This window comes from Sardina pilchardus, chromosome 22 (genome assembly GCF_963854185.1).
Source record: "Sardina pilchardus chromosome 22, fSarPil1.1, whole genome shotgun sequence".
NCBI lineage: Eukaryota > Metazoa > Chordata > Actinopteri > Clupeiformes > Clupeidae > Sardina > Sardina pilchardus.
The window spans coordinates 25,893,400-25,920,048 of record NC_085015.1 but is presented as its reverse complement, the minus strand read 5'-3'; the positions used below and the strand labels follow the sequence as shown (position 1 = coordinate 25,920,048).

General features: G+C 44.7%; 2 protein-coding genes across 3 annotated transcripts; both read left to right on the top strand.

The window, feature by feature from the left end:
• The first annotated feature begins 455 nt into the window (after nt 1–455).
• LOC134070594 (uncharacterized) lies at nt 456–1,775 on the top strand. The gene is made up of 3 exons (XM_062526985.1): nt 456–964; nt 1,146–1,223; nt 1,315–1,775. Exons 1-3 carry the CDS (start codon nt 533–535, stop codon nt 1,621–1,623), a joined length of 819 nt encoding a protein of 272 aa, XP_062382969.1. The 5' UTR covers nt 456–532; the 3' UTR covers nt 1,624–1,775.
• A 6,230-nt stretch (nt 1,776–8,005) lies between these two features.
• Nucleotides 8,006–21,933, top strand: trim8b (tripartite motif containing 8b). 2 transcript variants are annotated; one of them, XM_062526278.1, is made up of 7 exons: nt 8,006–8,208; nt 8,315–10,543; nt 16,086–16,181; nt 16,698–16,931; nt 18,529–18,560; nt 18,687–18,802; nt 19,569–21,933. In XM_062526278.1, the coding sequence occupies exons 2-7, from the start codon at nt 9,962–9,964 to the stop codon at nt 20,258–20,260; spliced, it is 1,752 nt and encodes a 583-aa protein (XP_062382262.1). In that variant the 5' UTR covers nt 8,006–8,208; nt 8,315–9,961; the 3' UTR covers nt 20,261–21,933. The 2 variants fall into 2 exon arrangements, with proteins under 2 accessions (XP_062382262.1, XP_062382261.1); XM_062526277.1 differs by having other exon boundaries at nt 8,006–10,543.
• Nucleotides 21,934–26,649: the final 4,716 nt, after the last annotated feature.

Below are 26,649 nucleotides of genomic sequence, written 5' to 3'. Positions count from 1 at the left end.
CAGTTGACTAGAGAGTAGTTCTGCTATAGTATAAGATAACGAATTCACATCACTACAATCGAAGCTGCGTCTTAACCATGGTGAGTTTGGGGGAATCAAATATAGCATACTTTTAAATGTTAAGTTGGGGTAATAACAAAGGTTACCCATACACATTTCACCTTAAACATTGTGGAAAAAAATGAATTGAAAAACGGCACAGGTAAAGATAAACGTCTTTGTTTATTTTTAGGCCCATGTCAATAGTAATTTACCAGCGGCCAAAGGGAGAACAACCTCCCAGGTAAAAAACCTATCCAGTGCAGAGGAAATCGATGGGGTAGGACTGGGAAAATGAGTATCTTAAAACTGAGAATAAAGTTGGTATGTGAAATGAATCACAGTACTGATCAGTGGTCACTTCACATTTCACTTGCAGGACCTAACTCATAGAGCCCTTGTCACTCTTGGCTCACCAAGCCTTAATTTGGACCTCAGGGCTGAGATTCTGAAGGCTGTGCGGGATGCTGCCACAGCTCAACAGAATGCCTTGATGGTCAACATTGAGGGCATGAGGACAGAGTTCATGAAGAGCATGAAGAGCAGACAGGAGGAAAGAGACATGAAGCTGTCTCTCCTGCTGGAGGGTAGGCAGACCAGAGTCACAGAGATGGAGAAATGGAAGAAGGCCAAGAAGGACATCTCCATCACTGAGGACAATGGAGGAAGTGCTGCTGCAGTGCTCAAGAACGCCATTGTTCAGTTACCCAGGATGATCCATACCCTGGATCATTTCAGAATGGCAGAGCTCGAGCAGCAAAATCAGAGAGAGGAAGAGGAGGACTGCGTGGAGCTTGAAGCTTGGAGGAAGCAACATGCCCACCTGGCCACCACCTTTAAGCAGCAGAGCGCAGACACATTGGCCAGAGTCTCTCAGCTCTGGAAGGAAGCAACAGAGGGAAAAAATGGAATGCACAAGAAAAATGTGAGTTACTATGTCAAAATATTACCGTCTAAATTGCTAAATGGTGTATAATTTCTTTAGATAGTACTGCACTCACAAGATGGATATGATATGGGGATGCGTAGGTATAACACATTTCTACCACTTTGGAGCTCTACTTGAAGTTGTTGATTCTCCCTCTGTCTGGCTGGTGTGAATGCAGAGTGACATTGCTGACATACTTGTGCAAGAGGCTACCCAGGAGAAGACTACCACCCTAGCTCCTGCCATTTCAACTGAGGTACTGTATTGTGGGCACATTAGTATCAGAGGAGTAGGCCATCACCCTTAGCGTTGCCAATTAAGATGCTATTTTTCTATCAACAATACAGAATGCTGTGACACTGGCTCTGCCATCAAAACTCCCTCCTCTGCCATCTAAGCTACCTCCTCTGGCATCCAAGGTAGCCCATTTGCCAGCTAAGCTCCCCCCTCTGAACCCAGGCCTTCGCAGAGCATTCTGCAACCCAGTTGCCCCTCTGCCTCCCATCCATTCATGCAAATATGAAAAAGAGGAGCTAGAGGTCGTAAGTATTTCAGAGCATTCCACAAAGGTAAGTGAACCTTCAGATCATCAGAACCGCATCTTCACCAGCATAACCCAGGATAGGTATAGAGTTTTATGGTGTATGTTCATGTAATCTACACAGATGTTGCACATCATATTTTGATGTCTGGCAGAAGTTGCAGACAGTAAACATGCAGCTGAAGGAAACGTATTGCAGCAACCTAATGACAGTCAAGCTCCTCTCTTACTGTTTGTCTGTCTGTCTGTCTGTCTCTCCCTCTCTCTCTCTCTCTCTCTCTGAAACAGAGTGCTGTGTCCGAGCACGTGACTCTGGATGCTGATCAAAGTTCAGAGGCTACCAGCACATGGTCCTCTGAGACTGAGTCCCTAGCAGCAGGTGACAGCGTGGTAGAGCAGGAGAAGAAAAAGACTAGAAGCATTAAAGAGAGGTGAGATTGCAACCACACAAAACAGTTAACGTGATCTCTCTGAAGAACGTCCTGGACTTGAAGTCGCTGATGAACTGACACAAGATGTTGAACTTGTGGAAAATGTAAACTAACACCTGTCAGCTCAACATAAAGCTTTTTAGAGACCTTCAAAGTTATTGATATTTCGATAACTATGAAACATTTTCTTTTGTTTGTAGGTTTTTCCGGTTCCTCCGAAAGTTGAACTGCTGCAGAGCCCAAGAGGACTAGACAGACCCATCGACCCACTTTAATCATTTCTTAGTTTAATTTCCCTAGTCATCATAAATACATTCAATAAAAATCCATGGTCACACTTCTGCATGAGTATTCCATTCATTTACAACATTTAATTAACGTTGAATTGTGGATTATTGAAAAACAGGGCTGCATAATTATGATTATGGTATTTAGCAGACACTTTTGTCTAAAGCAACATACAAACAACAAGAATAGAATAGTTCAGTTTAACAGTGAACAATTTAAAAGTTGATAATACATTATGGAGAATAGCAAAAATACATAGCAATGTTAATTCAATCAATAGCCTAATGAGAACAACTAAATACTATATTATACAAACCATAACGGAGAAAATGCTTAATACACTAAGTGCATGTTGAACAGATATGACTTTAGAGCCCTCTTGAAGGACCCAAAACTATCGAAAGGAATGGCGAGCACATGGGCAACTCAGTCCACCAACATGGAACCACTGGAAAAGAGTCTTGAATTTGATGATTTATGAAAAGTTTAAGGGGACCAAGATTACGAAGAGTCACTTCCATAGACTCTCAAATAGCCGGAATCCAACAACTAGGAAGAGGGTAACTGACTAACTGAATAAATATTGAAAATGAACACATTTAAAGTGCTGACACACTTACAGGCCTCCACACATATTATCTTTATGAATAAACCATACTTATTCCCTATAATTTTATTACATATTATATGAGTAAAGCATACTTATTTCCTGTTCATTTTAGATTATAATTCATGTGTTGTGTAGATTTTCTTCTCTCAATGCTTTGATGAGGGTGGCGTCTTAGTGTGTTCTAGTGACCAACTGCCACTGGCACACATGCACAAATACACACACACACACACACACACACACACACACACACACACACACACACACACACACATGCACTAGTACACACACAATTCATCTTGTTTAAGTCCAGTTTAAGATCTTGACAACAGGTATCACCTATTTATTTGCTCTGAATATTTATTCATTTGCTATTTATTTGCTCGGAAAACCTGTAAATCCACAGCATGAACACTTGCAAACACTCCACTGATGTGCCAAAACATGAATAGAGGTGTAAAGATGGCAACTGAACTATTAGGAGATTGTGGTGTTGTTTATCCTACTCTGTTTACTGTAGGATCTGTGCAAGGCATGATGGAATTCCAGATGGGTTGTTGAGTGAACTGCTGAGTAAAACCCATGTTGACTTCAGCTCCATGTCTCGAGTGATTTCTGGCTTGATGTGTCAACGTGTTCCCAGAGCACAGAGCCAGTCATTATTGTGGCCTACAGCAGTGGCAGATGTCAGGTCACACAGTTTACTACATACAGTATACGCATGATTGTTAGGACCTTTACCCACTTTTTCACTGCCTGCTCTAAGAACAAGACAATCACATCTAGCAACCAATCTGGGGACTTTGCACCCTTTTCCCTTGTCGAGCAATAGAATAAAATCACCTTTCAGCTAATGTCATAACTTGCCTTTCTTTTGTCCTGAACAAGGTGTAGAACAAATAGTATATCAGAATGACAACCCCTATGATAATAGCCTATAATAATGTGTGTGACATTCATCATCACTAACTAAGTAGGTGTGCCTTGGCATTTTGGTTTGACCTTTGGTGTGCCTTAACCCCAAAAAGGTTGAGAATCTCTGGTTTACAGTAATCCAAACTTGGTATTGTAACCATGGTAATTTATGCAACAGTAGAAGGCCAGGCACATCCCAGACCAAAGTTGGATGGGTGCATGATCCAGTATGACAGAATCCACCAGATAGCTCCCATTCAGAGACTTTTTTTTCATTTTCCTCATATTTAAAAAAAACAGTGCTATAGAGTTGCCTTTTATAGTCCCCGTCATACGTCATACAGTATGTGAGGCTTGAAGCCGTTAGGTCATTGAATTATTCACTCGTTTTGTTCAAGCACGTGGAGGCGAATTTATACTTTCATATTGCTCAAATTTCCATATCTGTTTAATTTCTTTATAAACTACTAAACTACTTTATGAACTACTAAAACAGCCTGACCAGCTTAAGGTGCTTTGCTGGTTGACCAGCTTGTTTGACCATGAAACCAGCTTATGCTGGCTTCAGCTGGTCTTTGCTGGTTTTCTTCCAGCTATTGCTGGTCTGTACTGGGTTAGCTGATTAGGTGGACATGCTTTGCTTTGCAAAGCCAGGCCTTCTTGTCCAACATGTCCTGACCTCACAAATACTCTTCTGAATGAATGGGCAAATATGTCCAAAGGCACTCTTCCAAAGGCAATCTTGAGGAAATCCTTCACAAACGAGTGGAAGCTGTCCCAGCTATAAAGGGGAACCAAGTCCATATGAATTTAATGAATGGGATGTCACTGAAGTTTCTGCAGGTGTAATCTCTTGTATAAAAGAACTTTGTAATGCTATACGTTTTCTAGTGGTTCAGTGTATAATACTTTTATGATATAATGTGTAGGTTCTATGATATTATGTAATAACTCTATAATACCCTTGCCCATAGTGTTCTAGTACAGTCTAATACTGCTATATGTCCAAAATACTATAACATTTTGATAATATCTACAGTATGCCTAAGACTACACTACTAGACTACTACAATATTTTGTCCCCAAATAGGCTACTATTTAGGCTGGGTGAACCCTGCCTGAACTTCCGGGGAATTTGAATTTCACCCGGCAGCTCAGGCTGGATACCAGCAGATCTATTTTCGCTGATTACTGGCAGAATATTTGGCTCCAATCAGAAACGGCCATACTCTAGTCCTGGCACACTATTGGCCGGTGATGCGCCGAAATCTAAACTTAAAGCGACGCGAAGTGCAGTAGAAACATAGCGCAGCCTCGTCAGACTAATGTTCAATCTTAAAAGATTGAGTTTAGTTTGGTGAAAACCAGACTAGCTACTATTACCTTGAGTTCTTTATCGTTAGGGATGGCAGGCCTCCCAGTATGTCATACTGAAATCCTCTAGTTTCCCCTTAATTCATGACATACAGTATATCCTCAATTTGTCAATCTACAGCTCTCTACTGTTGACTGTAGATACAATCATTTAACAGAAACGTCCTTTTTACAATCACACAAACAGACAGACACACACATGGACATGTGTACGCAAACACACACACACACACACACACACACACACACACACACACATGCACACACACACGCACACATACACACACACATGCGCGCGCGCACACACACACGCACACATACACACACATGCGCACGCACACACACACACACACACACAACATAGGCAATTTCTGCAAAACAGAAGGCAATCAGACAGTTAAAATCAATACGGCATAATTAAGATATTGTTTTAGATACATAGCTCACAATGGATTTTCTACAAAGACCCTTCAAGTGCAAATCACAGAAATAGATGGAAACAACACCTTGGGTTCACACAAACATGGGTGAATTCAACATGGCCATGAAATAGATTCTTGGTGAACACTTGTGAGCCCTCTACTGGTAATACTCGTGAAAATAAACTTCTGTCGTTCAATACCAACAATCAAGGCCATAGCCATAAAGTCAACATTTCCAGGTTATTCTAATTACATTGATTAAGGATGAATAAATTACTACCACAACTATGATCATATGAACAAATCTATGCGCTGTTAGGGAGATGAGTCCAGATATTGTGACCAAAGTTTAGCAAATTAGCATGAAAACATCAACTGATGTAGGTATCACCGTAGATTATGTGAATAAACCCGCCCATTTGTGTGGGTTTTTCCTCTGAAATGCCAACACCCAAGGCCAGCTGTAAATGTGTGTGTGTGTGTGTGTGTGAGTGTGTGTGTGTGTGTGTGGGGGGGGTTAGTTAGGAGGAACAAAACCTGTTTCACCGCAGTTTTACACAATATTCTCACTTTCAGTTTGCATACTGTATATGGAAGTAGTATTAGATGGTATGGTGTTACAACAATTAATGGAAACTAAATCCTATATTTCTGCCATGAGCTATTAGTGACATAGGACTATAGAATGTATTCTAGTTAACAATTATTACATTTAGTTTGTGATTACATCAGCAAGTCATTATTTCGGCCAGAGGTGAGTAGGCTAATAGACTATTATTAGCACAACAAGTACTTTGGAGACCTTGTGTTTTACTGTTAATAAAAAAACACTTTATTATTGATATCATGTCTCTGATTGTGTACTGTATGTGTGTTTGTGTGTGTGAACAAGAGGAAGAAAATATAGGAATATCAGCAATACTTGATTTAGGCTATACAACACTTAGAACCACATAGAATAATGTAATATGTACATAATGAAAAATGTACTTCATGATGATGAGGGGACATTCTGTACTTAAATCCTTAGGAATCAGAATCTTTCATTCTCCAAGTACTGGGAGGACCTAAGGAATTTCTTTTGGTGCAGGTCTCAACATAAAAATAGGCCCAGTAAAAAGGTCTTGAAGAGATGTAAGGCTCCAATTTGAGCAATGGTCAAAGTGTTAAGCTTAAGTCTAACTAAAGGAAAAGAAATAACTGGGCAAAGCTAATTTAACAAGATAGCCAAGACCAGACCAGTATAGGCAAAAACATGAATGAGTCAACACTCCTACTGTACATGCCACAAGGTGGCTATCCATGGTTATGGTTATAGTTATGGTACATGATAAAAAACAATACAACAGCTACAATTAACAGTGAACAGTTTTAAAATGTTGGTAAGACTACATTAAAAAGAAATAATAAACAATAATGTCAATTCAATCAGTAAACAATACTATAATATACAAACCAATTCAGAAGAAGAAGTGTGTACTGTACCCCTATTGATTTACCCAAACCTATCACAGGAACTGAGAGCACTGGTCAACTTATTTCAACAACGTGGAACCACGAGGAAAAGTCTTGAATTTGAACGTAGCATATAGCGTTTATGGCTGGTCGACACAACAGACACTCATTAGAAGACCGCAGTGGGGGGTTGGGCATGTACAGTGTACATCTTCATTATAGAGTTGAGATGGCAGGGAGCAGTTAGATCCAGTTAGGCCTATGTGTCCTGTAAAGTGAGAGATTTAAAAAAAAATTGTGCACAATAACTTTTTGAGAGACTTTGCACTTCTTTGCCTGGTAATACAATTAAGTCCCATTAAGTTAGTGGAAAACTTTCAAATGACTGTATTGGCACTGATTTTAGACATCAAAGGCTGTGGAGGATTACTTTGGAAAATTCTGAAAAGTTTCAAACATGCTCCATGTCCATTAGGTGTGATATTGGACTTGTCTGGACATGGGCTGAATCCATTGTCTGGAATCCTTATTTTAACAAGCCTTGTAAAACTTAAGTCTGCAATAATAGCTGGTATCTTATAGTCTATCTGTTGCTTGTAATAAATGACATGTACATGTGTTTAGATTGCCAGTTGATAGATCCTAAGTCCCTTTACGCATTTCAGCACTGTCTGGCAAAAAGTATGCTTAGTTCGTCATGTCAACCATGATGAACTATTATGAATATCAATTTCATTGCATTGTTGATTAAAGCAAATAACAGCTAAAATGATTTAATCTCTAATCGAGTCTTTTTCACAGGCTATAGGTTCATATAAAATGATAAGTTCATATGCTCAGGAAATGCTGTAACAGAGGCCTATAGCAAATTGAAGCGCACATGCTACTGCCCTTTTAATTTTTTTAACTCCGCCCTTTCCTTCCTCAAGTCCTCCAGTTAAAATGTATCAATTCTTTGGCATGTCACGTGACCGCCATGGTGCTTCGCTTTAGGGAGGGAGTAACGCCAGCTGTATCTGAACTCGCAGTCCAATGCTTGCATTCCTTCCTATGATTCCTCCTTTCATCAAAGGCTGTAAGAAAGGGGGAAATCGTAAATAATAACAGCCAGACGCACTGAACGGATACGAACGCCGATTCGCGCATAATAGGCCTACAGAAGAAGCAGAAGCTCCGGAATACCACCATCTCTAACGTTGGCTAAGGTCCGCGGATCCGACGAGACCAGACTGATTTTGCTTTTGATTTCGCGTAAACAGATAAGGAAAGAAACGAAAACGATTGATGAACGTCTTTTTTTCTTTTTAAAAGGAACACAAGATGGCTGATGACAGAAACCGATAACGAGGACCAAACGGCGCCGTCCCCTTTAAGACTAAAAAAGGTTTATGAACCCTACATTTTATAAGTTTAATGTCATAGTCGGACAGGTTAAAGTTAGCCTTTAGTGGTCATGGTGACATTATGCTGTAATACAGAGTAGCTTAGTGCGCCAAGGATAGAGGGTTAGGTTGGATAATGGACTATTAGTTTGTGTTTTCATGTGGCCCGTGATGAACTGAACATAAGCTATTGTCATCTGCTATTATCACCAAGAATCATTTCCATATCTTATATGCTGCGCGAGTGTTTCATGGCATATCCGAATAGCCTGATAGCCCAAGCTACCTTGAGGTACGCTGTAAGGTTAATGGCAGATTGACTACAAATGTAGTGATGGCACACTGCCTACATAGCTATGCATAACTTGTGCGCTACGAAGAAGGCTACTCTCCCTTATTTCTAGTCAATACACATAGTGGGTATGTTATTATTATGTAACAAAAGACCAATGGCTATTTTACGTTTTATAGTACATGTAACAGTAGACTGCTGACCAATAGTCATTTTAATCTATTATTAGTTAGCGCATGTCCTTTGACTATTGTGTTTCTGGACTTGACATTTAAACCAGTTCAACGGTTTTCTTTATTGTCTGATGTTGTCTCCACAAAGTATTGGGCAAGTGTAAAGCAAAAGGTAGCCTTGGCTGCATGTAATATCACTTACAGCATTGGCTTTACAGGATAAAATTCTGCCTCGTTTTCGATGAGTCGCCTGTTTGTCGGATGTGAAAACATTTTATGACATTTCCGTCACCATGTATTTGTGACGTTTCCTTCTCAGGTCTACCCAGATTCGCTTTACGCACACATGGCATGCTTGGCAAAGTAGCCTTAGTTGCCGTGTACACTTAAAACTGTTGATGCATTTTTGATGTGCCATGTTCAAGCTTATACAACGCAGAGAAAGATTGTAAACGTTTGATTAAATGCAGTGATTGGTTACTTGGTTTAGTGGAGGTCTAGTCCTTTCACTTGCCCATAGTATTGAAAGAAGCAGAGAAGGGACGGAAGAACTCATTTATCCCACATAAGTCCCACAATTTAACACTGGCATTACTACACCTAAGCGTTAACGAGATTTTACGTTGTGCCTTGGCATTGAAGCTTCAGTCAAACAATTGACTTTTACGCATTGCCAGCAGTGGCAGTTGCTTTGCGTCATTTCTGTTGCCTTTCGGCCTTTTAGTATGTTTTGGTCAAAACAGAGTACGTTAAATCTGGATCACTCAAACTCGGCCCTCATTCAGCTCTGATTTTGACTTGCAAATTTAACATTTTGACTCGTCTGAGCTCTTGTTTTTTAACAAAACCTTATTGGCCTAACTTTGTGAAACAAAGGTGTCATAAAGGTAGCGCCAGTCTCATGAATTCTTTGCTACAACTGCTGACGATAAGTCAAATACGATGGATTAATGCTACGACATGACTGAAAGTCGTCCTTCAATCCTTCCACAGTTGGTCCGGGTTTTTTTGGTCCGTACTTCGAGCCAGTAAAGGGAGTGCATATCACAATGCCATATTAAACCACAGAGACTAGTTGAGTAATTTGAGCTTATAAGAGGAACGAGGCCAAATGATGACTATGGCGGAAAACTGGAAAAACTCTTTTGAGGAGGAGCTCATCTGTCCGATATGTTTGCACGTGTTCTCTGAGCCAATCCAGCTACCGTGCAAACACAACTTTTGTAGGGGATGCATCAATGAGGCTTGGTCCAAAGATACAAGTGTGGTGCGATGTCCGGAGTGCAACCATGCCTACAGCCAGAAGCCGAGTTTGGAGAAGAACCACAAACTTTCAAATATTGTTGAAAAATTCAATGCTCTTAACGTGGAGAAAGCACCTACTGTTCTCCACTGCATCTTCTGTCGGCGAGGACCTCCAATGCCGGCGCAAAAAGTTTGCCTCCGGTGTAATGCACCTTGCTGCCAGTCGCATGTACAAACACATCTGCAGCAGCCGTCCTCCAATCCCGGACACCTACTGGTCGAGGTGGAGGATGTGAAGGCGTGGACTTGCCCCCAACACGACGAGTACAGACTGTATCACTGCGAAACGGAGCAGGTGGCCGTCTGCCAGTACTGCTGCTTCTCCAGGTGTGCTGCCAATCACGGACACGCCATGTGTGATATTGACGTGAGACGACATGACATCAGGGTAAGTTACCACACAATATTCAGACATACAATCAGATTTCATAGTAGGTATTCAGTCTATATAACGCAAGTGCCATGGCATGTATTTTATGGTTATAAAAATGGCTTTGGCAAATCCTTTAAGAGGTACAATAGACCTCTTTTGAAGCATAATGGAAGAATCTAGGTTACACTAGCATCATGGCACATATCTAAATGCACATTAATGCCTTCTGGGAAAGAATGTCATTTTTCAATGTCAGTCAGCTCCATAGCCCCAAACCAGACTAGCAGACCTATTGGGTATATAAGGCTGGTGAATGCCTTGAGGAAGCAGATGCTCTCAACCCATCATGTGATACTGTATGTCAAAATGCTAGATGCCAAAGGCTAGTTCAGTGTTTTTCCATTTTGGTTCAAACATTAGTTTCAAACTGGTTTCCCCTGTCCTCGTGCTTTGTTTTCTTTCTTGCTTGCTTGCTGTGTGTTTGATATATTTTCCATTGTCAACAATGCCAGAAATCCCCTCCCCTGCTGTGGACTTGCACCGAAGTGATAAACAGTCGGACAGACCTGTGAACATACCAGTTCTCCACATAGCCTTATCTGCCCTACACAGGTGCATCCTAGCATGGCAGCCTGGTGGAGGAGGGGGTGGGGGTTCCGCCCGGGAAATAAAGTGAGGTGGCTCCGTCTCTTTGTGCCACAGATGGAGGGGAGAGGAACTGTGGTGCCTCATGGGACCAAAGGCATCTTTTTTATTTCCCTTGGCTTGGGTGAAGTCTGCATTTAGTCAACGTGCTCAGAGATGTACTTTCTGTCACTGTGATCCTATTTCCGCCTCATTTCTCCACAGCCCTCAATCCCCCCTCTCTTTCTCCTGCTCACTCTTTCAACCACACTAAATCGGATGATTCTGTATTCACAAGGCTCTGAAGAGGAGGGGAGGTGTGTGTGTGTGTGTGTGTGTGCGCGCGCGGGTGTGTGTGTGTGTGCACTCTGAATTTTCAATCACTAGCACACTAGCGCCCTGTTCGCTTGTGTTCACTGTTCTTTCTCACTTTTTTTCTCTATTTTACGGTCCCTCCTTTAAATATCCCACTCGTTGGAAACCAACTTTACACAGCGTCAGGCTCGTGCATTGTACACAAATAATTCTCGGTGACTGTAATGGAAGTTGACTGTAAAATGGTGAGCAGCGGCGTGTCTCTTAATGCTGTTGCAGTAATAGCGCGGGCGCTGTTGTTGTAGTAAAGCTGTAATGAGCGGGAGAGGTGGCTGATGGATGGCGCGGTGCGCTAAGTGCATCTGCTCCGGGGCTGTGCTGGGGGAGTCCGAGGGCAAGGCCCACAGCAGGCCGGGGGCGGCCCCCCGCTCACACCCCGGGCCAGCTCGGCTCAGTCGCGGGCCAACGGAGAGCGATGGGTAAAGAGAGGGATTGTGGCCGTCCAGGCACCCCCATCCACCCCATCCCCCCCCCCCAAATGCCCGAGCCTAGGACCCCAGGCCCGGAGTGAGGAGCAGGGGCCAGGCGGAGTGAACCCCCACCCCTGCCAAGAGGTATTAGGTTCCTGCCTGCAGGCCTCTGCCAGCAGCCGGAGTGCATCAGTCACTACAATTAGGTCATAGCCTTAGATCCTGGTGCTTCAAAGACATCCCCTCCCTCCCTCACTATCTCTCTCGCTCTGCTTCAGTCCTCTCTCTCTTTCTCTCTCTATCTCTATCTCTCTTTCTGCCTCTCCCTCTCTGTCTTTCAGTCTGTTTTTCTCTCTGTCTGCCGAGTTCTGCCTCATTTGTCTACATCATCCAATCCCCTTCTTTTTCTCTCGCACACTCACTAATTCGGATGATTCCAGATTCATCTAAAAGGAGAGGAGGTGTGTGTGTGTGTGTGTGTGTGTGTGTGTGCGTGTGTGTGTGAGCAAGTGAGCTTATGTGTGTGTCTAAGCTCTGACATCATTGTGTTTCCTCACCTCTGAGTAATTGTGCAGTCAGTGAAGTCCCATGCTCCTGCTGTTCCGGGAATGGGAATTTGTCTTTGGCATTACTAAGCATCCTGGCCACCTGATTTAAGAGAACACAAGGCCTGGACCTTTGGATCAGTCCAAGTTAGGCTCAGTGCAGCATTTGCAATGGTAACGTTGAGATAATTTAAAGATCTGTATTGATATTTGTCATGTGATATGAATTGCTATTATTTGCCAGAGGATTTTGACACTTAGTTTAATCAATAGTTTCCCCCTCTCCCTGGCCATTAAGGACACACGTATTGGCCTAACACTTGGATTATGTTCCAATTATTTGGGCCACACATGTTTTTTTTCCGCACAGATGAAAATGTTGTAATTATATACAGATATTATCCAGTGGAGAGAACATCAGATCCTGTGGATTCAAGTATCCTTACCATTTTTAAGGAACATGCAGACACAGACACATAATCAATAATTCACTGGAAACACACGGGTAATATCTATAGTTAATGCTACTGTAAGCAAATAGGGTGAGCAGACATGATTAATCAAGCTCAAGCACAGGAATAGGGCAGAGGAGAGCATTTTGAGCAGCCATTGTATTGGGGATAACAAGGGCCATTGCCTCACAGAGTAGATATATAATGTATTGATGTGCCATAAAATATACGAGTTGTCTTGATACCAACATTATATTTCTGCCCTTATGTCGCTAGCCATGGCACCATGGGTTTCAGCTGTATTGTGTCTTGTGGTACAGTAGGTGAGGAGCGAACTGTTTAAAGTGCAAATCAACATGGCAGAGTTGGCGCTGGAAGTCAGGCGAGTGAGTGGCCTGAGCGCTAGGGCTAGTGCTAGTGCTGCCAGCGCTCTGGATAAGCAGATTCTGCCGTCAGACACTGATGGTCATCAGAAATCCCAGACGGCTTAGTCTGAATGGACTCCAGCGGGATTAGAGCCGGAGAGAGCCGCTGCCCCGTGGCACGGCTGTTTGGACAGGCCGCTCTGGGCCGCGCGGTGACATGACCGGTGGGATTTTTTTCCCCGCGGTCATTCCTCTCTCTGGTTTCCCACATTACGAGCACGCTGCATCTCTGTCAAAGCATTCATGTTGCGATTGGAAATGTTGATGAATTCAAAAAAATGCTTAGGCCAGACACTTACTAAACACCACATCACTGTGTTCTTGGAATATCAGGTAGAGCTAAAAGCAACCTGGGTAGGCAACAAGCATTATTGTTTTTCTACCATACTTGGTTAGTATTTATAGAAATGGCTGGCTCTTTAGATTCTTGTTTAGAATGAGAACAATTGGAGACTGTTTATGGGAGTATTATGCTACATTTTCCTTTACTATGCTAGATGCTAGCTTCTCCTTTTGTCTTCACTTTACCTTCTCTTCCTGTGCTACTAAATCTTCAGCATTCACTGTTCAATGTTCAGTCATACAGGCACCACTCAGCTGTCCGCATATATATATATATATTTTAAATACCACAATATGAATAATTCATGTTATACCCGGAGAGCTAGAGCGGTGTGATGGGCCCACCGTGTAGTAATGAGGGATGCAGTGGACAGATGATATGCCGTGAAGTCCAGCTTCACCTACACTGAGTGACCACACACACGCTCGGCTCACTTCCTGTGCTCGATGCCAAAGATTGAACAGGAAGTGATGATTCGCTTATGCAACCTAATGCTCTCCAGCGAGCGGACGCTTGACGCTTGACCGTTGACTTTTGGAGCCAGACGGGCCTGCTCGTCCGCTGCGCGTCTTTTTTAAATATTTGTCCGAGGCTGAAATAAGACGCCTTTTGGAGGGATCCTCCTTGTTTGTTCGCCTGTCATGTTGAAGTTGTGCAGTGCTTTCCTCTTCATGCCAGCCCTCTTCCTCTCTCCCTCTCTCTCTCTCTCTCTCTTTCTTTCTCTCTGCCCCCTCTTTCCTCCTGTTGCCTTTCCCTTCCTTACACTCCTATAGATTTACCCAAATCATGTTGTATCATACAGCATGGTTTCATACACAGCATGCATGCTAAAAGCCCTTTTCAGGCCAGAGCATGGGGATACATACAGTACATCAGGAGATGCACATCACATCTGTATCCCTGTAGCTAATGGATCTGTACCGCCCCGTGAGCTCTGGAGGGGGATGCAGACAGACAGACAGATAGAGAGACAGACAGACCGTCAGGCAGGCAGGCAGACAGACAGACCGTCAGGCAGGCTAGCGCTCAGCTGACCGGGCTGCTGGCCCCTAATGGGCATGTTCATCAAGCTCAGCTCTCAGCAGCCGAATCGATCCACAGCGCATCTCCCCTGAACGAACAAGCCAGCATCCTGCTCCCCATCACAGGAATGGATGAAACCTTTTTAAGAGTCTTGTCAACAACATCTCTCTCATGCACACTCTCTCCCTCTGTGTGTGTGTGTGTGTGTGTATGTGTGTGTGGAGGGGGGGGGGGGTTATGTATGTTTTATGTGTATATGTACCTAGTGTGTTTGACATGAACATAGTAATTAGCTGAGTTGTACACCAGACTGAAAGGACGTGGGTAGATGTGGAAATGCAGTTAAACCAGTTCTGGGGAGAGTCCCTGGTGGTGGCCAGGTGGATCAGCTCATTGTCATCTCTCTTCAGATGAATTGGGTAGGACTTTAGTTACGCCACACAAGCCATCCCAGACGCACACAAATGAGGAGGCTCACACACACAGACACGTGCACAAATGTAGGCGCACCGTGCTAGCTCCATGCTACCTGTGTTTCCCCCTCTCTCTTTCGCTGTGTTTACTGTGTTCCTTCTCTTTCTCTCTCACTCTGCTTTGCTGCCATCCATCTTCCTCTGTCTTCTCTCATTGTCTCTGCTTTAAAAATGCAAAAAATGCAAAAAAAATGGAGCTTTGTTACCATGGCAGCCTCTTCCCTCCCCACCCCCTCCCTCCCCCATGTATAACCCCCACCAGCAGGCACTAACCCCCTCTGCTATTGTGGCTGGCTCTCACATGAAACATTTGTTTAATTAAAAGTCATTTTCATTTGGTTTGCGCTCGGCGGTTCCTTGTCAGGCTTCTGTCAGGCCCGTCGAGCTGTTTGCTGACTGACTTTGGTCTTTGTTCTGTCTGAGAGGCAGAGGGAAAATCCTCTCCGAGTCACCAGGCTTTCGCTGGGCTCACAGCAGTGCATATGTGTGTGTGGCTGTGTGTGTGTGTGTGTGTGTGTGCTGTGGGGCACAGAAGGGGGAGGGAACTTGGAACAATGTGTGGGTATTTTCTCCCAGGTTGCTTTTAGTGTGGCAGACAGCATCTGAAAAGCCACAGCAGTACATCATGAGTTATGAATAGAGCCTGTAGCCAAGACCCAGCGCAGGACAAAATGGAGCAAAAACACTTCTGGTTGCTCAATAAAATCGGTCGTATTGCCCAGGGCATATCCACTGTGCTTGTGTCGGTGCTGGTGTGTAGGTTTTGCTATGTAACACTTCTGTTCTAACCTTCTGTTTTCCTTCTGTTTTTTTTCTCTCTCTCTCTCTCTTCTTTCATCTCGCTCTCTACCTCCCTCTCTCTTTCTCTCAATCTCTCTGTTCTCTAGCAAATGTTGATGAAACAGCAGGAGCGTTTGGATGATCGCTCTCAGGACATCGAAGAACAGCTCTACAAACTGGAAACAGACAAGTGTCTGGTGGAGGTAAGATATGGCACTGCTTTGACGCTATGTTTTTGAGGAACCGAAAAGAACTCTTCTTACTTACCAGGGGCTGTGTGCAGGTATCGCAATGAATGATTGAAGGGCTTTGAATGGCAGAAGGCCATTGCTTGAGATGTTGGAGAGTTTATTGCTTAGCAACCTTAAAGGGACAGGAAATGGTTTTTGAGCTTCAGGAAAATGTCTGTGGAGAAGTACAGTTTCAGCGCTAATCACAGAGAGACTGTTGTGCAGCTCCACAGTTATTTATTTACAATCAAAACAAAATATCCTCTGTACAAAGAAGCCTTTATCAGTGTACAGGGAGACTTTTTCTAAACAGAAAGCTTGCTTGTTAAAGTTGATTGTCATCTAAATTGCTTGTAAAAGGAATGATTCATTTCTTTAGTGTAAAAGAAGAGAAGTCTTTCAGCGTGTAGTACAGGGTGTAGTTTTCTAGAACTTTCTCACGCGTGGCCTGACCTCCGTCACCTCCGTCACCTCTCCCCCGGGGCGCAGAGCAAGGTGGAGCGTCTGCGGCAGGAGGTGCAGCTGCAGTACCAGAAGATGCAGCAGCTCCTGGAGGACGACCTGGCCAAGACGGTGGCGGTGCTGGACAAGGCGCACGCGCGCTTCTGCCAGGAGAACGCCGCCCAGTGCCTGCAGCTCCGCCACCGCCAGCAGGACGCCAACAAGCTGCTCCAGACCGCCCAGGCGCTCTTCGACAAGTCCGAGGACATCAACTTCATGAAGGTGAAAACAACGTTTTTGGACCGTTTTTATGTAACGTATCATTTGATCTTTTTGTTATTCACGAGTCCACTATTGAACTGGTATTTACATGTTCCATGCATTTTCTCAACATTTGCCAAAAAAGCTGATGCCTTTTATTTTCACTAGGTGAAACTGTATGTGCTGTTGCAACAGAAATAAATGGATACTTGTTACCTCAAATATATCTATCAAAATACACCATTTAAGATGGCTTGGATGTACTTTTAGGAAAATTGAAAAATAGAATAAAATTAGCTAATCCATGTTAACGAGGCTAAGATCCTAATTAGTTTATGACATGTGTTCTAATAAGGGCTAAACAGGAAAGGCCTCATGTCCTGTTTCCCTCTTTTGGCTTGTCTCAACTCGCCGTGTTAGACCATCAACATGAGCCAGTGTTCCGGTCATCTGCTGACCCCTCTATCTCTCCCTGAACTTTGAACGAGTCTGCCTCCATCAAAACATGCACGCACACAGACACGCACACATGCAGAAATACCCAGTCCCTACTCTTTCCCATTACAAATTATGTCTTCAAACAATGATGTGCTTGTTCTCCTTTGGCCAAAATGCTTGCTCCTCAATATGTTAATGTTAGACCCATGGTGAGTTGCATGATGGGAGTTCAGTTTGAAGCGCTGGCATGTTAGAAATGCTGTCTACATGAGTACAGTTAGTGGTCAGTGTAATCTCTCTTTTGGTTAATGCCGTGTATTAGTAGGTGGATGAAAGAACATTGTTGGCATGAAAACCAGTCCCCTTCCCTCGGAATGAACTAGAATATTTTCACCCCGGACCAATCTGGCGGCGGCTCAGGATTAGTCAAAAGTCGGCTGAAGTAGCGCAGGCAGCCCGGCAGCAGTAGGGGGAGAGTGGAGGAGAGGGCGCGGGTGCGCGTGCACTTTGGCAGGGGAATACGAGCCCTGTCTGGAGGTCCTCCAGGAGGAGCTTCTGGGGCGAGGAGGCGGGTGGAGGTAAATCAGACGCTCCCCCGACGCCAGCGCTCGGCGTCAGGTGAAAACAGGCCCTAATGAGGAGGCGGGGCTCCCTTTGTTCTCCGGGGCCTTCCGCGCGTCCCCGGCTCGCCGGCGATGGAGATTATTCATCCGCCACCTCGGCCCCGACAGCTGGGCTACTGGGTAATTACGCTCGTATAGCGCTACAGTTTAAACAAGGCAATACATCAAACGTGCGCCAAGCCAGCCAGCGCGGGCGGCGCTATTGTCATTGAAGGGTGGTGGTGGTGTGGGGGGGGGGATCAGTGGCGCGTTGTCTGAGGACAGATTTGTTTATGCCCGTGTCACTTGCTGTTTGAAGCGTCTTGTGTTGCGTCTCATGTTTGTTGATCGTGTTTTTGCTGGCACCGAACAAGCATCTCATTTGTGCCGGAGCAGGACGCGGAGAGGCTCCCAAAATATGCTAAAAGGGAATCACAGCACATGTTGTCTCATCTCCACTAGAAGCGAATCAGAGCACACGTTGTCGCACTGATTTCAGGACAAACAGTACACTGAAATAGACAAATATGCTTAATGGCATTACCTTCATGTTTTTTTGTGTGTTTGTTTGCTTTCAGAACACAAAATCAGTGAAGATTCTAATGGACAGGTAAGCTTCATTTGGAGTATTGTATTAGTATATAACATGGTTGAAGTGATGATTCTCTTTACAACACATGCATGTTTCAAACTATCAGGAGTTTTCGGTGACCTTGTTACTGTTTTTGCCTGCCAGGTCGCAGTCATGTGTGGGCACCGCCCTACCTCCCCACAAAGTAGGCAGCCTCAGCTCCAAGCTCTTTCTGGCCGAGATCTCCAAGAAGGAGAAGAGCCTTCGGAAAATGCTAGAAGGTATGCCAAAAAAACAAGCCCAAGCATTTTTCTGGATGAGAGAGAGACAGAGAGAGGCAACAGCTGTTTAGATGGTGTGTGCAACCATGGGAAGCACTTGGAGCTGTGCTAGGGGGCTTTTTGGAACAATTGATCAGTGTGACTTTGACATCTGGTCAGAAGCTGCACATCCTCTTTGCCTCCAGAGTTTCCCACCCCCATCAAATCGACCAAAATTAGCTCCTCTGACACCCAGCTTGTAATTCCAGGCAGGAATCTCAGTGGGGGTTTTTTTGTGTGTGGACAGAAATTCTAAACATTAACTGCTATACAAATATGTGTATTATATTTATGGTGTGTTTTGCGCAATGACATTGCCAATGTCATGCTTTTTGTTTCAAGATTAAACATTTAATCAGTGTAGTCTAAATATCAAACTCTTCAATGCAAAGACATGCAGATGTATTCATATTTTGCCCTCTTTAATATGTAAATTCTCCTCTCATTCTGTTTTCATAACCATTTCTCCCTCTGTTTCTTTTTTTTGGAAATCTTTCTTCGTAAATCCATTTTCTCCCTTTCTCTTTCATTCTCTCTCTCCCCCCTTTTCTCGCACTCTCTTGTGTTTGTCTCACTTTGTTCTCTCTGCCCCCCTCTATCTATCTCTCTTTCTCTCTCTTTTCTCTCTGCCCCCCTCTATTTCTCTCCCCTCTCTCTCTCTCTCTCTCTCTATCCCCCTCTCCTCTCCTCTCTCTCTCTATCCCCCTCTCCTCTCTCTCTCCCTCAGTCCCCTTCTCTGCTCCTGCTGGGTTCCTGCAGTCGGTGCCAGCGTACGTCTGCGGCGTGAGCAGCTCTGGAGCCGAGAAGCGCCGGCACTCCTCCGCCTTCCCAGAGGGCAGCGGGAGTGGCCGGGACCCATCCTCTTCCTCCTCGTCCTCTTCATCTTCCAGCTCGGCTGCCAAACAGTCCTTCCTGGGGCCCCCACTTCCAGAGCCCCCCTCCTCTCAGCCCGGGGCTGGAGCCTGCGGTTCGGCCCAGCACGTGGCCGGGTTGAGTGGGGGCAGCAGGGGCTCGGTCGGGGGGGCCAGCGGGGGCTCGGTGGGTCCTGGCGGAGGCTCGCAGCCGCTGCACCACCCCGGCTCCGTCTTCTCCTCCTCGCACTACTCGAGCGGCGGCGGCGGCGCCAGCTCCCAGCAGGCCGTGCTGCCCCAGTACGGCGGCCGCAAGATCCTCATGTGCACGGTGGACAACTGCTACTGCTCAGGGGTTCCGTCGGTGTCCGGCCACCGCGCCCACCCGCCTTACCCGCGCTCCGGAAGCTTCCCGTGGGCAGTGAGCCCCCAGGACTACCCCCCGGCCCTGCCCCCCACCCCTTCCATGCCGGTGCGGGATTGGATCGAAGCGTCCCAGACACACCGCCACCCTGACTTCTACAGCCTCTACGGACAGGCCTCCACCAAGCACTACGTCACCAGCTAACCCACGCTAACAGAGCTGGGCCACAGATAGGGCCCTCTTCAACATGCCTCTGTGGTCAACCGAGCTCAGCTGGAGTCTGCAAACATCTTTGGCATCACCTAGTTTTTCAATCTAAAATCTAGCTAACAAAAAACAAACACTATTTGAACAGAAATCAATACAGCTACTTGAACTGAAATGAATACTAACTGCTCCCTATCTGCATCCAGGTCTGCTTGATAGGGGGAACAGTTGGGGTTTGCTTTGTTTTGTTGTTCTTTTAATGAGCATCATGTCAAAAATTTAGCTGTGTATTTCACACCTATAGTGCATGTGGAAGCACTGTAAACTCTGATGCATCTTGTGTCTATGTTCCAAGAGGGTTTTTAATTTCAGGTGTTATATTTATTACTGCAGAAGCCGGCAGACATGCAATAACAAAAAAAAAGAGACAGATTTTGTTTCATGTAAGAACACTGACAGAGCAACTCCATGCATGAGCCTGATTTAATAGAGTGCTTTTTGAGATTATTATTTTATACCCACTTTTGCTACATTTGTTCCAGTTATGCATACTCTAGCGGAGAGAAATCATGCTAGTTCAGTCATTTTTATATTCCCCTTCAGCTGGCCACTGGCGGTCTGCAGTGGTTCACGCATGCCCATCGTTTCCTATGCAGGACCATGGCTAAAGGAGCCCAGATGAATGCGGCTCAGCCCAGCCCCGACTCCCTGACAAGAATCTTTGTCAGTGTCAGCATTTTCATACAGGCGCGTGGTGGTGGAGACATCATTTTCTTTGATTTCTTACATGCTGAAATCCACCCCCCTCCCCCTCCAGTATTTTATTAAGATTGTTAATATTATTTAATATTTGAGTGAAGATCTCCACATTTTTCTGTTGCCTGAGGAGGTCCTCTCCTCCACTCGTGGCTGGAGGCTGCAGGGTTGCAAATTCCTGGCTTTTACTGGCTCCCCACAAAACCCCACCCAGCAGAATACAAAAAAAACCCATGGAGCATGGAGAGAGGAAAAACCTTGTGATGCCAGACAAGTAGCCTCATCCCTCTCTCTCTCTCTCTCTCTCTCTCTCTCTCTCTCTCTCTCTCTCTCTCTCTCTCTCGTTCCAGTAGACCAAAGGGAGAAGTGCTTCCTCTCCATCTTTCCACCCACCGCAGGCTGGACAAGAGGCTCCGGATAGATTCCCCTGTCTCACACACACACACACACGCACACACACATACACATGTCCATACCAACTCTAAACCAGCTCCACCATCTAGGCCAGAGCTGACTTTTGAGTTGAGTCCAGATGATCTTCATTAGGTCCCCACAGCTGATGCACCGTGCTTCCGCGGGGCTAAGGATGTTGTCCTGACTTCCTGTTGCAGACTTCCTGTCGGAAGAGGGAAGTTTTCTTGGCAGTTTCACAAGTGAGCTTCACGGAGGAAAATAACGCACTTCTCTGAGGGCCAGATGATTCAGCAGACATTTTCATGAACTTTTGTATCCGAAGAAAAAGTACTGTCCAGCAGTCTTTGAATTGTTTGTGGAAAAACACTGACAGAACAAACTAAACTAATGGAATGACCTTTTTGTAAATATTTTGTGAGACAGAAAATAAAGAAATGTCATTAGGGGAGTGGGGGAGAAAAGAAAGTTCCAAATAAATTGTGATTTCAAATCACCTTTCTCAAAACACAAAGCCTTGTATTATTTGTTACTTGATATGAACAATTCAAATAAATATTATACTAAGCTTAGCCCAAAGCTAAAAGTTAGGTTTGGATAAGTAACAGTGTAATCCTCAGAGTGTTTGTGCAGACCTCTGGACATAATTAGTGCCAGTTGTGGGGCTGTGATGCAGGAAATTCATAGGATTTTGTAGACATTAAAAGAAGGGCCATCACAAAATACAGAGAAGAAAACATGGCATCATTTGAAAAATCAAACGATCTGTCTCAGCCTATCAATTCCCAGACACAGAAATTAGGTCAAGGCCCGTGTTCCCTGGTCCTACTCTTGGAGTGCTTTTTCACGGGGGTTCATTCACTCCAGAAACAACTATCCTGAGAGGACAGCGGAAGAGTGTGTGTCCAGAAGAGACTAGCCATGTGAAGACTGAGAGAAAATACTAGCTGTCTCATGTTCAACAATCATTCTGTCTATAGATAATAATACTGTATCTTGTGTCAGTGTGTGTGTATTTATTTGTGTGTGTTTTGAGGGAGGGACAGAGAGAGAGAGAACGAAAGAGAGAGGGAGAGAGAGAAAAGACTACCTCACATGATGCGCGTGAGAAACTCTGGTGAGCTCAGCTCCTGTTCTCAGTCTTGGGTTTCTGTTTGTGAGACTGCCTCGCATTGCGGCTGAACATTTTCTCCAAACATCACAAGACCTGAGTCTCAGAGTAAGAGTGAGCAGGTGGAAAGAGTGAGGGGCTGGAAGAAGGGGGGGGGGGGGGTAGAGTAGAGAAGAGCAGGCGAGATGAGATCCTCAGTTCTGTGAAAGGGGCCTGCATCTGACATGAGATCACGCCGTCTCTCCATTGATCTGTCACTCAAACGCTCTCGCTCGGTAACAAAGGACGCCAAGCGCAGAGGAGGAGAGCTTTGTTGAGCCGCATCATTCAAATGTAGGCTTAGCTCACAGATTTGGCATTGTCCACGTCCAGAGCCAGCACTTTGTTCTGGAGGTGAGTCGCTCGCGCTGTCAGGATGGCCCGGCACTTCAGACCCTCCGGCGGCTGCCCCAGCACCAAGCCAATCCACGTGGAGATTTACACCAGGCTCGCAGAGCCCAGCGGTAAGTTGATCGTCTGCACTGGGGAAGCCAAACAGTCTGGTGATTGCTAATGAGTGACACGCTCTGTAGTAGTCTGACTACATGTCTTTGAAGGTATTAGCTCCAAGAGACAAGAAGACTTGAAAGGGCCGTGTTTGACACTAGGTGGATTCTGACTGGCTTTGAATTCTGAAGCAGCCATGTACTCTGCCGTGTTAACCAGAATAAACATTTGTATACATTCTGCTGTAAACTACTCAAGTGAAGAATGCAAACCTATCCTAGACAGGAAAACAAAAGAAAAAACTGGAAAGGATTTATCTAAGCAAAGAAGCCCCAACTTCACCGCTGGTTAAAAAAAAAAGAAAACAAAACAGGAGTACTCTACTCTCAGTGGAATACACTGTTCTTCCTGTCTCCTCTTGTCCTGATTCAGGATTCAAACTGATTCAGAATTCTACTGCTTTGTGTCTTTCTGAGGTATTAAGTAACCTGAACTCTCATGAACCATCACTGAGCAGCAAGGGAAATGTTCACTCAGTAAAAATAACCAGACTTCCTTCTCATGGCCTTTTTGACATGTCCGTCACTGATCCACCTCGATACTGAAGTGTTACGAATGATTCTGCATGTGCTGGCAGTTTCTCTCTCCCTCTCTCTCTGTGTGTGTCTGTGTGTATGTATGTGTGTGTGTGTGTGTGTGTGTGTGTTTACAAGGTCAATTTCAAGGGAGGGGCTTAATTGGGCCTAGGCTCAGTTAAAGAGAAACTGTTTTTACAAGGCATACTCATCCTGAATAAGTATTGATGAGTTGGCTCATGTATCTGCTTTAAGAGTATGTCATGCCAAGGAGGAAGATTTCTGGGGCCGGCTGGTGGGATCCTGGAGGAAAGGGGAGCGAATGGGAGCGAAATACAAACATGTGAGAAAGATACATATTGTATGTGTGCACAATTAGATGAACTACAAAATGACACATATTAAGACTACCACATGATGTTGCCATGTAGCCTAATATGCAAAGGAAATAAAGCACGCCTCCCAAAAAAATATTTGTAAGGTCAGTGTCCCCAATGCACAAAGTATGGTGTGGTGTGACAGAATAAGGTGGTGATGCAGCATATGAAATTGTATTAACTTTCATTTCATCACAAGGTATTGGCACAGACATGTAGCAGCATGTAGGCCTAACTGACATGTGACAGCAAGACGTGATGACATCTTAACCGAAGCTTTTGGTTAAGAACCTAACCAGCTTTTGTTCAAATCTACACACCTATCACTAGGCCTACTGAAAAAATGTCAGGTTAATTTATCAAATGTTATTTTGAAGTACCAAAACACTCTACATGCCATCTGGTAGGCTAATTCATACGACTGGCTCGCCTATGAGTTACGCACAGACACCTTTGATATAGACATCCGCAGTGCCCAATAAACAGCTCTGAGCAGTCATAAACCATGCCTCAAATATGAGAAAATGAATGTTTGGTTCCCAGACCACATGGCCAGGATACTACATTGGCAGGGTCCATGCTAAAAGGTAAAAACTAGTCATCTAATCTAAGATAAACATAGGAACTCAGATTCCCTTGACACAAAGTGAAACTTGTATGGCTAGCTAGACAACACCGATTGATAAACACTGACACAATATTGCTTTTTTCTAGCCCTGAAATCCAAAGTGCCCAAGGTTATTGGGTATGTAGGCTACCTCTAAAAGCCTGGCTACTAGTGGCTAGGGGTAGCCTGGCTAACGGCTAAATCATCGCGCAAGGCAGTATGGGAACACCCAGGCTAGGCTATAGGGGGTAAATGCCTGTCAAAATGGGATAATTTTGCTTGTCTATGCTATGGTTGTGCTTGTTTGATATTTGGCTGTGTAACTGTTACCAAAGTTGTTGACAAAGATGTGTACGGACAACAGACCTGAGTAAATCTCGGACTGGTTTTAACTTGTCTAAAAACCTGAGCTAGCATCTGCTTAGAGTTAGATGTACTGTAGGCTAGCTGACAATGAAACGTTTCTATAAATAGGCAATACACAATACAATATACAATATAGCTGATCCAGGGACATTTTTGCTGCCAACATAAAGGGACATTGAGGGATGTTAATGGACAAAAAAAATCTCTAATCAACACTGCAAAATGGTCTTGTCTTGTCTTGTCTATATATGTCTATTGTTAGGAAGTCATAGGCCTGGCAACAAGCTCGCAACAAGTAGGGAATGAATGTGTTGCCCAGTCCCTAAGGGTGTACGATAATGTGGAAGTCAGAATGTATGAACTAATGGTGGACGAAATGCAAGAGGACACCAGCTCACCTTCAAGTCCCGGACCAGCCCATGCTATGCGACAGTCGCCTCTCCTAACTCCCACAATGTTCATAGAAATGTCACGGACATGATCAACTGCATTGCACTACATACTGTAGTACTGCTCTCTACCAAAGAAATGCAATGTTTTGGGTACAAAAATATTGTACTGTGCTGTACTTCAGAGAAACTGCACTGGGACACTGCACAGTCCTTGGCAATAGAAAGAGCATGGTCCGGGTGGTGAACCCTGGGCCTCTCTCTTCATGGCCTCCTCTCTCTGATCTCTGGGGCTCTCTCTGATCTCTATGAGGCTTCAACAGGAGCTTGCAGAAGATCCTCCTCTACCAGTGAGCTGAGAGACCTCGATGGATCTGAATGAGTTGCTTCAGTGAGGTCAACTATGGTTCAAGATGCCACATAATGGGAAGATGTATGCGGTCAGCAACCATCCTCCAGTCCAGACCCTTGTTGGTGATCCTTGTAGCCTCCTCTCTCTCCTCTTTATCTCCTCTTGACCTCTCTCCTTTCCCTCTGAGAGAGAGAGAGAGAGAGAGAGAGAGAGAGAGAGAGAGAGAGAGAGAGAAATGGCCTCTTGAGAGAGAGATGAGCTTAGAGGCTTCCTAGCCATGTCAAGACTGTGGTGCCCTGGTAGGAGCTTGCACATCTTCATTTCCCAGAGAATAAGGAGAGCCAATCAGATCTGGATACTTCGACTTGCTGCTATGAGTTTTGGTTGGCCGCAGTCTTGGCTTCCTTCAGCGAGATCAGGACGCATAATGGGCATTTGTCGGACTGTTGAGTCGTCAGAATGAGAAGGTGTCAGAACAATGAGCAGCCTCCAATGAGACGTTCTTGAAACATTCTTGAAACCAGCAACTTGCAGCAACACCTTACCCTAACACCTAACATTGTGCACATTTCCCCCAGACAGACTGCATCACTCCCACATTCTTTGGCTGTACACCAAATTCAGTGACATTCAATTCAAAGGGGATGCTGCTATACTGACACATTTCAACTGATTGGACCCCAACTATTGCCATTTGCAGATATCAAACTTCATGTACCCAATGCTGCTACTCTTATATGTATGCATGCAGGAGAGAGAGAGAGAGAGAGAGAGAGAGAGAGAGAGAGAGAGAGAGAGAGAGAGAGAGAGAGAGAGAGAGAGAGAGAGAGAGAGAGAGAGAAAGAAATAAAGAACAGGACAGCTATCTGTACTCGTGCCTTTGGTTAGTTATATTCTAAGAGCAGGGTGCAGGGTGGGTGAGGTGTTCAGGGGATGATTCAGTTCAAATTCCTCAG

Excerpts from the sequence above, each read along its gene's own strand:
- trim8b (XM_062526278.1), top strand. The coding sequence starts at position 9,962 with ATGATGACTATGGCGGAAAACTGGAAAAACTCTTTTGAGGAGGAGCTC. Across the intron at positions 10,544-16,085 it reads TGAGACGACATGACATCAGG|CAAATGTTGATGAAACAGCA; the intron begins GTAAGTTACCAC and ends TCTGTTCTCTAG. Across the intron at positions 16,182-16,697 it reads CAGACAAGTGTCTGGTGGAG|AGCAAGGTGGAGCGTCTGCG; the intron begins GTAAGATATGGC and ends CCCGGGGCGCAG.
- LOC134070594 (XM_062526985.1), top strand. The coding sequence starts at position 533 with ATGGTCAACATTGAGGGCATGAGGACAGAGTTCATGAAGAGCATGAAG. Across the intron at positions 965-1,145 it reads ATGGAATGCACAAGAAAAAT|AGTGACATTGCTGACATACT; the intron begins GTGAGTTACTAT and ends GTGTGAATGCAG. Across the intron at positions 1,224-1,314 it reads CTCCTGCCATTTCAACTGAG|AATGCTGTGACACTGGCTCT; the intron begins GTACTGTATTGT and ends TCAACAATACAG.